Source organism: Orbicella faveolata, unplaced genomic scaffold (genome assembly GCF_042242905.1).
Source record: "Orbicella faveolata isolate gen_17 unplaced genomic scaffold, um_ofav_v1 contig_25, whole genome shotgun sequence".
Classification (NCBI taxonomy): domain Eukaryota; kingdom Metazoa; phylum Cnidaria; class Anthozoa; order Scleractinia; family Merulinidae; genus Orbicella; species Orbicella faveolata.
In genome coordinates, this window is record NW_028301553.1 from 12,487,354 (window position 1) to 12,500,000 (window position 12,647).

General features: G+C 41.7%; 1 protein-coding gene across 1 annotated transcript; it reads right to left on the bottom strand.

Moving 5' to 3' along the window:
• Positions 1-604: 604 nt before the first annotated feature.
• Positions 605-3,131, bottom strand: LOC149108992 (uncharacterized). Its single transcript, XM_089294215.1, has one exon. The coding sequence runs from the start codon at positions 2,707-2,709 to the stop codon at positions 1,555-1,557; it is 1,155 nt and encodes a 384-aa protein (XP_089150341.1). The 5' UTR covers positions 2,710-3,131; the 3' UTR covers positions 605-1,554.
• Positions 3,132-12,647: the final 9,516 nt, after the last annotated feature.

Sequence of the window (12,647 nt, forward strand, 5' to 3'; positions counted from 1 at the left end):
AATTGAAAAACCTGCCGCTTCAGATGATAAATGTATTTGTTAATACAGTGAGCTTTCCTTCTTCGCTATAAGCAAATCAAAACAACTTCTTTCGCTGAAAACGGTGTCTTTGGGTATCTAGCGACTAAATTCGTTGTTCAATTAATGTTTGATTGGGCAGGAAGTGAGCTTTTTTTCAATCGCTTCTTTCCATTTGAAACAACTCGAACAATATGGCACACGAACCCCTAGTAAGATGATATGAACAAGAATTTCAACAGCTAACTTTACCTAGTATAACGGTGTACTGTTCTATACATAAATTTAAAGATAGCCTTTGAATCTAGCCGCGACTCTGGATCGACTGATCACTTCAGGAACGGGACCCAAAAATGGACATTACAAACCTTTCCAGAGCGGTAAATATTGCTCTTACAGCTCTGTCCCCTATTGTCTGGTGTGATGTACGGAAAAACTTAGCTTTGACAGCCAGTAGATTTTCGTTTGGAGTAGTGAAGAAATCATAACCTTGGCTCTACGTTTTCTCAGCTTTTTCCGACATCTACGTAACATGTTGTCCCCTTTGTTAAAAGGAATCTAAAATAATGAAGTCATTAGAGAAACATTTCGACACAAAGCACCCTGCAAAGGAACTATTGCTATTGCAGTAATATTAAAATGATAATTACAATGACTTTATTAACGTGCCAAGAAAACTAGCAGAGGAGAATCTCCCCTGCTAATAGGATGCATAGTGAGATATGAACAATATTAGCTAAAATACAAATGGGTCAAATTAAAATCGATTAAAAAAGCTAAAAGTAAAATTACATAATACTAATAACTCCATCTAATTAAAATAAACGAAATTAAAATCATGAATTACAAAGATAACAATAATATTTACATTTCTTCACTCAATGCGCCTAACGGCAAATAATTAGCTAAATGAAACAGAACAAATGACCCATATAAACTAACTAAAATAACTAGTCTAACCAGTTACTCAGATGGCAGTCACTTCAGCCTTCAAGGATGTTACTTAGACTAAGTCTGCGTATCCGAACTGTTGAAGGCTGGCTGCCGATTTTTCTTTACGTGATATCTTACTCCAGAATCTTGGGTCTAAATTTTACGAGTGAGTGTTTCTCATACGTAGCCGTGTTAAAACTAGGTAGAAATAACTCTCTGTGGAAAATTATAGTATTAGCTGTTTGTCATAAACATGTCACAAATAGGCTGCTAGCACGAATTATGTTTTAATCATATGCATCGAGACGCCATTGAAAATTCAATCGTTGGATAATGAAATTCGAGAATTTTCATTGGCTTAGCCATCATGCTATATGTGCGATTATGCCATGCTTTACAAATATGGTAAGTGTACGATTTTAGTTTTCTATACTTTGGGTGCGTTTTTAATAAAACAATTTTCCCACCCGCGCTTGTTGCATAAGAGACTCGGCGCTACGCGCCCCCTGATATCCAACACACGCTCTTGGAATAATTGTTATCATTCAGTTGTCCGGGTCCAGTCAAGGGGTTCCGATCCATTTTTTGTACCTTGCGTGACAATCACACTGCTGTCTCGTAGTAGTAAAAAGTCTGAAAATTAGTTGATGGAATGGTAGTGATATTTTTTTTGCCACCGTCGATCAATTCAGGTATAGTTTTAACAGTATATCGGGAGTATATGTCTTCTTCCTCTAGAACAGAAAAGTGAGTGATTCGCATTATTCCGCCAAGAACAGTAAACGAGCAGACGCAAACTGTGACAGGTGACGCGTACCAGGTGTTGGAATGGCCACTGAAATAAAACAATAGGATCATCACAAGGTTTTCTGCCACAAACAGAGCATTCGCAACCCACCGTATAGTGTTCCTGTTCCTGAGAAGGAAGAATGGTAAATCATCCTTTATCCACTGCACGCAAAACTTTCCAAATATGAACTCGCCTGCGCCATGGATTGACATGAAGCGCTGGATATGGGGTCGCCTTATTTGCCGGTAGGAGAAAATGTATCCCACAATTACCATAATAATGGAGTGTAACGTCACAATACTGATAACCCACCACTTGTAACTGACGGTAAAGTAACCGACGGCGCATAATCGACTGCTGATGAGAAATAAATTGGTTACAAAAAGAAAGCACTTGCTTTTAACGTGAATATCATTAGTGATTACACGTCTATGAAATAGCTCTTCAGCAGATGTGAATGTCCAGACTAAACTAAGAAACGAGACGGGTAAAGATATCAATTGAATGACGCTAACTCTTTCATGTTGTATGCTGATGACGTACAACTGGATGACGAACTGAGGGGCTGATTCAAGAACGGCTTCAAAGAACGCAGCAGCCTGGCTGTAAACGTCCCTGCATTCATCATTATCATTCTTGTTCTTCAAGCAGAACACAAACATTTTGAGCCTGGCCACAGCAGCTGAGAATGGATGGAAAGCGGAAAGAAACGACTTTAACCAGTGACAAGATGGAGCTCGCCTTCCCTCGAGCTCCACATTTGCGTTGGTAAGTGGCCGTTCGAGAACAACATAATAGTATCCAAAAGGCACACACGGTAGGAACACAAAACCAAGGCCAACGGCAAACCATGTCTTATGATCCTCGCGGTAAAATTGCACCAGTGTGAGTATGTCGGTGATCGGGTCAGCAAAACTTAAAATGGCTCCAACAAGAAACACATACTTGCTATACCACTTGACGTCCATTCGACTGAGCAGCGTTAGCTGACCTTAGCTCGGGAAGTGGTTAGTTATGGGAGCTTCCTATTGCTATGAATAGCTAAAAGTGGCTCGCAAGTTAGCGAGATTTTACAAACGAGGCGGAAATCTGATCAATAGCTGGGTGATACGAGAGGAAGCAGTTTGAGACAAGAGTGAGTGATGTATGACGTCAACGATTTCCTGCATTCCGTGAATCAAGCCAAGCGACGTGGCGCACACCACGTTGTGATCTCATCACCGCAGTGTTGGATGTAGGGCCGATTCGCAGTAGCAGACAAAACTGAAATTGTCCGTGACCAAATCTGAGGACAAATTTGGTCGCGAAATTTTTTTGTCTCGTCGGTTGCATCCGCATTGACTGCGGTGAAAGTCGCCAAATTCGTTCAAATCTAGTTTCGCAACACGAGCGAGAAATATCCCAGACGCTAAATTTATACCGTTAAAAGCTTTTTTGACAAATGATCATGACTGACAAGATAAACACAACTTTGTTTATTTAAACGATTTTGTCCAGTTTTTACCCGGGACAAATTTTGTCGGCGGTACGTTTGAAGATTTATCCGCTTCGGCAAAAATTTGTCAAGTTGTGACAAACCATCCGCAGTTGTAGCGGGTTGGCGATGACAGAAAATTTGTCTAAGTAAACAACTCCCACTTTTCAACTTACTTCTTCCGGTTACGTCTTCACTCAGTCTGGTATACTTCAACTTGACTTCTCCGGTTTACTCCAACTGTCCGGTTTACAACGGTCTACTTCCGCAGAACTTTGCACTTGTCCTTCGATGGCTTCGACCAGCTATTTAGCACTCGCGTTTCCCGGCAAATGGCTCTTTGTCGTGAATTTAGGAATGGTTTACTGATGGCTTCCCAGTAATGAAAATGTGCTTCCGGACGTGTTCCTGCCACTTTCTAACCTCGCTCGTAACTGCACTTCAACCTTCTTCTTCTACACACAGAAAAACCTCACTACACGTATCACCCCAAAACCCTAAATATGCAAACGCAAGGTGTAAAATGAGAGAAAGGGAAAGAAAACTATTGGATAAAGATTGATTACATGGGCATAGAACAGAACTGGTTACGCAATAAAAGAATATAGGTTACGTAATAGGTGCTACAGAATAAATACAATTTTAAAAGCTATGCTATGGGGAGTAATAGGTAGCTTGTTAATGAATAAGATAAAACCTTAATAATATAATTCTAAATACTAAGCTTTCCATAAAAGCGACGCGAATACACGAATGTGAAGAACAAGAACAAGAACAAGAACAAGAACAAGAACAAGAACAAGAACAAGAACAAGAACAAGAACAAGAACAAGAACAAGAACAAGAACAAGAACAAGAACAAGAACAAGAACAAGAACAAGAACAAGAACAAGAACAAGAACAAGAACAAGAACAAGAACAAGAACAAGAACAAGAACAAGAACAAGAACAAGAACAAGAACAAGAACAAGAACAAGAACAAGAACAAGAACAAGAACAAGAACAAGAACAAGAACAAGAACAAGAACAAGAACAAGAACAAGAACAAGAACAAGAACAAGAACAAGAACAAGAACAAGAAGGACAAGGACAAGGACAAGGACAAGTAGAAAGAGAAGGAAGAGGAAAAGGAAAAGGAAAAGGAGAAGGGAAGGAGGAGAAGGAGGAGAAGGAGAAGGAGGAGGAGCAGGAGCAGGAGCAGGACCAGCAGCAGGGGAAGGAGCAGAAGGAGGAGCAGGACCAGGGGCAGGAATGGAGCGGGAGCGACAGCAGCAGCGGCAGCGGGAGTGAGAGCAAGAGCGGAAGCGGGAGCAGGGGCAGCAGCAGCAGGAGCAAGAGCAGCAGCAGGAGAAGCAGTAGCAGAAGGAGGAGCAGGAGCAGCAGCAGGAGCAGGAGCAGGAGCAGAAGCAAGAGCAGAAGAGGAAGCAGGAGCAGAAGCTGGAGCAGAAGCGGAAGTAGAAGCGGAAACGAAAGCAGAAGCAGAAGCGGAAGCGGAAGCGAAAGAAGAAGAAGCAGAAGAAGAAGAAGCAGAAGAAGAAGAAGAAGAAGAAGAAGAAGAAGAAGACGAAGCAGAACAAGAAGCAGAAGAAGAAGCAGAAGAAGAAGAAGCAGAAACAGAAGATGAAGAAGCAGAAGAAGAAGAAGCAGAAGAAAAAGCAGAAGAAGCAGAAGAAGAGGCAGAAGAAGAAGCAGAAGAAGAAGAAGGAGAAGCAGAAGAAGAAGAAGAAGAAGAAGCAGAAGCAGAAGCAGAAGCGGAAGCGGAAGCAGAAGCGGAAGCGGAAGAAGAAGAAGAAAAAGAAGAAGACAGAAGAAGAATAAGAAGAAGAAGAAGGAGCAGAGGAAGAAGAAGTAGAAGCAGAAGAAGAAGCAGAAGCAGAAGTAGAAGCAGAAGCAGAGCGCTTAAGCAGAAGCAGCAGAAGCAGAAGAAGAAGCAGAAGTAGAAGCAGACGCGGAAGCGGAAGAAGAAGAAGAAGAAAAAGAAGACAAAAGAAGGAGAAGGAGAAGAAGAAGAAGCAGAAGCAGAAGCAGAAGAAGAAGCAGAAGAAGAAACAGAAGCAGAAGAAGAGGCAGAAGCAGAAGAAGAAGAAGAAGCAGAAGCAGAAGCAGAAGCAGCAGCAGCAGCAGAAGCTGCAGCAGAAGCAGCAGCAGAAGCAGAAGCAGAAGCAGAAGCAGAAGCAGAAGCAGAAGCAGAAGCAGAAGCAGAAGCAGACGCAGACGCAGACGCAGACGCAGAAGCAGAAGCAGAAGCAGAAGCAGAAGCAGAAGCAGAAGCAGAAGCAGAAGCAGAAGCAGAAGCAGAAGCAGACGCAGAAGCAGCAGCAGCAGCAGAAGATCGAACGGCGAGAAACGCGGGGGCGGAAAGAAGGATAAAGAAAGATAATTTTCCCTTCTCGCTTTATTTCCTTCTTAGACTGCGAGCATTCTCTTCTACGCGAAAATCCGCTGGATGGAAGCAAAAGAACAGAGGCCGCGAGCCGCGCTACAGACGACCTCCCTATTTACAGCAGGAACAGTTGGACTTCATGTTTCTACTGTTCACACCAGCAAACTAAATATAATTATGCAGTACAGTTGCCGTGCTCTTCTACCGGATCGATTGCGTGTAAAATTTTCGCATGACAAAGCACATGTTGGACAACTATGATTTCCATATACTCTAAGTTACTATAATGCTTTTGATAGTGTGTCACGAAACACGGCTTCACACAAATGTTCCGCCGTTGATAATTTCGTAATGTTTAATCTGACTCATTAGGATTATTGGGGCTTCAAAACTGGCCTGGCAGGTTTGAATGATTGTTACAAACTATATAAGGAAGAGGTTGTAATTGATTTAATATCGTAATAGATCATCAGTCTCGGAGAACAGCAGCTGCGAGATTCTCCGACCTTAAGCGGTTGTCATGCCGACTTCTGAGCCAAGCCATATTCGCTTAAATTTCGAACATCCACGGGTGTGCAACATCTCCCAAAGTAAGCTGCTCCCAAGTAGCATGAAGGGGCTTCATATGTATGTAGGTATAGCAGTACATTCTTTCGCTTCTATTAGATTTGAATTTCTTAGTGCATTTTAAATTTTATTCATATAGAATTAATTTTATCGTATTTTATTGTTGTTTTATTACATATTTCACTGAAATGCCCCTTGGGGACGTGGAATAAACGTATGTATGTATATGTATGTACACCGGTCATGGATTTAAATTCCGTTCAAATGCCTATGTTGCGTTGGTAACTTCGATGATCGCGTTCATAATAAAAGTATATCGTTGTCCTGCACTTCGATTCAATGATATTTCACATATCAGTCTTCCCCAGTTGTAGTTTGCCAAGTAACCATGCAGTACTCACAACTAATCATCGACGGAAAGATCCATCCTGTGCATGCTTCACAGCTAACTTTTCCAAGGAACATTTTAATGTTGCGTATTTGCCCAGGGGACTTGGGGGTGGGGGGGACTACTTCCAGAAAAATCGGGTGGGGGTGCGCGACTCGTTTTTCAAAATCCTTACCCTATTTAAGACCAGAATCTGTGATTGTCCCTTCCCTATTTCTGAACAGACAAAAAAATTGATGCCCTATGTAAGACCTGACCCTTAAATCAATGCCTTGTTTCAGACCTGTCTTATGATTAGTTCCCTATTTTATACATTGTGAAGGAGTTTTTTTGATGGTCTTATCAGATATTGATAAAAAGTAACTTCTAATAACCACACCGAATTCAAGACTGGAGTGCAAAAACCATATACCCTTTTCATAGTAAATGACTGCCAATTGAAAGTTCTTTTGTATGCATTTAAACTAACCTCACTAAACTCATTTGGGAGTAAAAATTCTTTTGAATTATCAACTCAAGAACAAGGTTAGTCAGGCTAATTTTAATACTTACTTAAGAATTTGTAATTGGTAGCCATTTATGAAAAGGGTCTATACCCTATTTGAGACTAAAACTGCCAAAATCGAGACTCTATTTATGATCAACACTGCTTAAACCGCACATTCCTATATCGCCCATACAATGGAGTAGCCCCCATCCCCGGGATAGCAGTGCACTGGTCATGGATTTGAATTCCGTTCAAATGCCTATGTTGCGTTCGTAACTTCGATGATCGCGTTCATAGAGTATATCGTTATATTTTTACTTGTTGCTTGTATTTTGACTCGTCCAACGGGCTCGTCAAAATACGGAACAACTCCTCGATGTGAAAGTAATGCTCCTCAACGGTGGATTGGAAACTGACCTTTATGTCAAACCCATAGACAAACATCAGTACTTCCTTAAATCATCCTGCCACCCATCTCACACTAAACAATTCATTCCCTTTAGCATGGCCTTACGACTGAGAAGAATTTGTTCAACGGCTGAGTTCTTCAATACACACTCTGATGCACTCTGAAATAGTACGTCAAATTCCTCGGAGTAGAGCACTCGAAACATCCATCAAAAAAGAAGTCCCACAGAATTCCATTTGTATTAACATTTAATCCAGCCCTACCAAACTTGTTACGTCAAGTCATTTCCAGCAACCTTAACATTCTTCGTTCTTCACAGCGATGCCTAGAAGCATTTTCTTGGCCTCCTCGTACATCATACCGCCGTTGCAAAAACCTACGTGACATACTGTTCAGGGCCAAACACCGCAGACAACCGTTGTCACAGAAATAAGTGCAAAATGTGTCCTTTCATTACAGAGGGGACCAAGTCTTATACTTTTTTCTCGACCAACGAACAAAGACGTATACGGCATCACATCACATGCTCTTCTTCCAATCTGGTTTATATGATACAGTGCAACAAATGCAACGTTCCATACATAGGCGGGACTAAACGTCATCTCAGCTACAGATTTTGCGAGCACAGACGCGCAATCAAAAAAGCCATCACACAACGACACATTGATCAAGCCATCGCCTTTTCAGATCACTTAACCATCCCTGCTCATTCTATGGACAACATAGAACTGGTTCCTCTCGAACTCATCAGCTCAAATAGGGAAGCTATTCGCAAGGCAAGAGAAACATTTCTGATGTCCAAGGGTAGGACCCTTGAACCTTCTGGGTTAAACAGGCGTGACGAAATTTAATCTATTTTTTTTTTATGTATCCGCTTTAGTACACGTTTCATTTTTCTCTATTTTTGTCAACCAATCATGTCACATATTTCATTCAGTATCATTTAAAATTTTGTAACCGTTTTATCCATATCTACTTAGCTTCAGTGTAGCCCCCGAAGAAGGTGAGTCCTGTCTAACCAAAATATTGGACCTTGAATTTACTCTCTCCAGCCGTCCGGTCAGCCTTTCAACTGGTTTTATGCTTTATTTTAGACTGCTGATCCTGATCTAAACCGAGATCCGGCTTCACTCCGCTGCTGTTTGCACAAGTGGTCCTTGCATTACAGTTTACCCCATAACATGGATGTCCAATATCAAAGATGTACGAAACTGTAAATCAAGACTGTATTAGCTGGAGTATGACCACCATGTTGCGCGACGTCGTTTTTCGTCGTTGGGAGCAAGCGCCCGCCATCCATGCCGCTAGCCATGTTAACCATAAAATGAGAGTGTTATGGTTTTCTATTTCTGTGCATGCGTGTGGTTCTGTTCCCATAGTTATGGTGCCCCGCTTGGCGGACCTTTGGGCCGCCGGGGCTCCACTAATATATAGAGTTAGCCAAGCCTAAAAGGGAAGTTTCTGAGCCGGGTTGTTCAAGGTTCGATTAAGCTAACCCAGGACATGCGAATTTTGATTGGAATTTTGTAACTTTGCGTTGAGGTTTTCTGTATATTGTTTGGCCTTCTGTTTTGAGTTTGAATAACCTCAAACTACACAAACCAAAAGTAGTGAAAGACACTTGTATACAAAGAAAATTTGGTTAACTTTCAATCCTAGGTTAGCTTTAACTGCTAACATCTATTTACAACAAGTTAACCTGACACGAGCCCGTGATCCAAGCGGAAAAGCAACACTTGATCAGCGATCAACTTTAAAAAACACTTGATCTCGATGAGTTCTTAACTTGAGCCCGCGATATGGTCATGTGATACTGGTCAACGGATACCTTGTTTTGACAGCTGTCAATTGACCATAACATGGATGTCCAATATCAAAGAAGTACGCCATTCGCACCAGTCCCCTGCAGAGCGAGTAAAAGATCCGACTCTCTAATGTATGATATCACTTTCACGCAACTAGCGTAAGCATTCGCGAAGTACCTTGTCCTTTGCTCGCTCTAATAATATGCTGCTATGGCGGATAAAGGTCCTCAAGCTCCGGCCGTTCAAGGCATTAAGGCCGCCCAGGCTGCAGTTCTTCATCAACAGTTGCAGGTTTTTCCTTGCTTTGTTTTGTGCTGGCGTTTCTCGCCATTTAATTTCTTACCATTTCAACTAACCCTGTACCTTGGCCTCTAGCTATCTCGCTGCCTCCCCTAGTTGTTTTAATTGTTTCCCTTCCTTGGTTTTCGTTTTGCTTCGTTCGTTGCTGCATATTTGCCATTTGCGTTCTTTTCTAACCGTCCCGGCATGCTTTGTATTTCGTTTAGCGCGCTCGTCATCTTTCACGTGCTTGTACACGGCTTTGTTACGTTCCGCCCGCAATGTGGGGTGAGAAGCCGAGGGGATTTTACTTCATTTTATTCCCCGAGTGCAATTAGCAGGGCTGAGAAGAGGGTCTTTTAACTTGGGCTGAGAAGCCGAAAAGGTCTTTTATACTGTATTTCCCAGAGTCTTAGTTGGGCTGAGAAGCCGAGAAGACATGTTAAGTTGGGCGGCCAAGCCAAGGAGGTCTTATTATTTTGCAAGTGTTGAGCTAAGAGGCCAAGAAGATTTTATTATAATTTCTTTTCCCGATGTGTGTTGCCAGGGCTGAGAAGCCTTGAAGGTCTTTTAACTTGGGCTGAGAAGCCGAAAATGTATTTTTAAATTGCATTTCTCAGAGTATGAGCTCGGCTGAGAAGCCAATGACACACTAGGGATATAAACATCTTTGAGCGCTCATTTTAGCATAACTTCAAATTAACTTGACATACCATTATCAAACTTAGCAAGTGAATAGCGACAAAAGTCCAACGTTTTTGACAAAAAAATTGACATCAAAAGTCAGTGATGACGTCATAATCGATGGCGTCACACCATACTCTTAATTTAAAGTTTGGAAATTCCAACGTTGTTTCAACGCTTTCAAAAGAGCGCAACAAGAGAAGTTGAAATCTGGTGAAACCGTTTTTTGATATCTCAAATATTAAAGGAGATATGACAATTTGAACTTAAGGAATGCTTATTCAGTAAAGCAGTGATAAAAGATAAAACTTTCGAAATCAAAGTTTTCGTGTTTGCAACTCCATTTATATTGCAGGCTGATTGCTTCTGATGAGCAGAGCGGGTATAGCTAAAACAATCCAAATTAAAGCTATTCATACGTAGATTATCGTTTTAAAGGCGAAAACAAAAAATCTAAAACGGTACGATTGTTAGGCTTTATCATGTGATCACCAACCATCTACCCTCTGACCATAGATATGCCGATGACACCCAACTCTATCTTTCTTTTAGACCAGACGGCACTTTGTCTCAAGATCACGCTCTAGCGGTTGTGGAAGCCTGTATTTCCGATGTCCGTGCTTGGGTAATTCATAACCGTTTATTAATCAACGACGCAACGACTGAGTTTTTAATTATTGGCTTCAGCCATCAATTTTCAAAAATCTCAATTGACTCCATTACCGTTGGCGACTCCACTATCCAACCTTTAGAAAGCGTTCAGTCGCAATCTGGGCTCCTGGTTTGACACTACGATGTCTATGGCATTCCATGCTGGCAAGACTTGCAGTAAAGCATCTATGGCCTGTACAAAATTCGGCAAATAAGGAAATTTTTCAGTCCTGAGACTACCAAAACTCTTGTCCTTGCGTTCCTCTCTTCTCACTTGGACCACTGCAATTCTCTTCTCTAAGGTGTCCCTAATTACCAATCTGATCGTCTTCAAAAAGTATTTAATGCCGCTGCTAGACTAATTGTTGGCGTATCCAAATTTGACCATATCTCCAGATCCTCTGCCTTGTACGGCCTGCATTGGCTTCCTGTTACTTCTTGTTTACAAAGCTCTTAAGGACTTTTTACACATAAAGACTAACACAACTTATCGCCCGCGCTCCCAAGACCATAACCTCCTCGCTGTTCCCAGAACCAAGCACACGACATTTGGTGATCACGCCTTTGCACACTCTGGACCTTTTCTCTGGAACAAACTTCCTCGTGAAATAAGACTAAGTCCAACCCTGACTTTTTATAAGTCAAAGTTAAAAACTTACTTTTTTAAATTAGCGTATAACTTGCCATAGTTTTATAATATGTTTTTTTTAATTGTATTATTTTTAGACGCATTTTTCTTATATTTTTACTGTAATCTTAATCTTACATTGTAAAGCGCTTAAGAATATTTATTAATTTTGCCGCTATAGAAATCTATCATCATCATCGTCATCATGATCACCACCAGCACCAACACCAGCACCAGCACCATCATCATCATCATCATCATCATCATCATCATCATCATCTTTGTCCTCGTCCTCGTCCTCGTCCCCGTCCTCGTCCTCGTCCCCGTCCTCGTCCCCGTCCTCGTCTTCGTCCCCGTCCTCGTCCTCGTCCTCATCCTCGGTTTGTACTCATGGTATTGTTTTCTTAGTTCTCCTTTTTTTAATTTTGTTTTGCCTTACTTTTGTGTTGAATACCTTGGAGTGTGTAAATGATTAAATTGGTTTTGGTTTGTTTAATGAGTTTGAATCTTGGAAGTTTAGTTTGTCCTAAGTCATGGCGTTTGTTTAGGTGACTGGTGTTGTGTGTTTGCACATTTCGTTTGACCTTCCGCGGTCGCCATTATTCTCCAAATCTTATTCAAGCATGAAAGGGACTTCTGTGAATTGTTTGCTATTCGCACCAGTCCCTTGCAGAGCGAGTGTAAGATCTGACTCTCTAATATAATCACTTTCACGTAACTAGCGTTCTCTAGCCCAGATCCTTAGTGCTCGCTACTTCCTTTCACGCTCATCCCTTCCATCCTTTAGGCCGCGTTCTGTTCTTTTTCTTTCGGTTTTTATTTCCCCCCTCTCACCCGATCCCCCATTTTCTTTTTCACATTTACGTCTCTTTGAACGCGGTCGCCATTTTTCTCCAAATCTTATACGAGCATGAAAGAGACTGCTGTGAATAGTTAGCTATAAACCAAGGCTGCATATCTCTGTCAACCTATTAGCTGGAGTATGGCCACCATCTTGCGCGACTCCGCCGTCGTTGTCGTCGTGCGTACGCGCCCACGAGCAATACCGCTACTGCATGATAACCATGAGAAAATCAATTCATGAGTTTCCTTTACTTTCCTATATAGGTATGGTGCTCCACTTGTCGACCCTCCTGGCCTCCGGAGTTCCG

Coding starts and splice junctions, on each gene's coding strand:
- LOC149108992 (XM_089294215.1), bottom strand. CDS start 2,709: ATGGACGTCAAGTGGTATAGCAAGTATGTGTTTCTTGTTGGAGCCATT.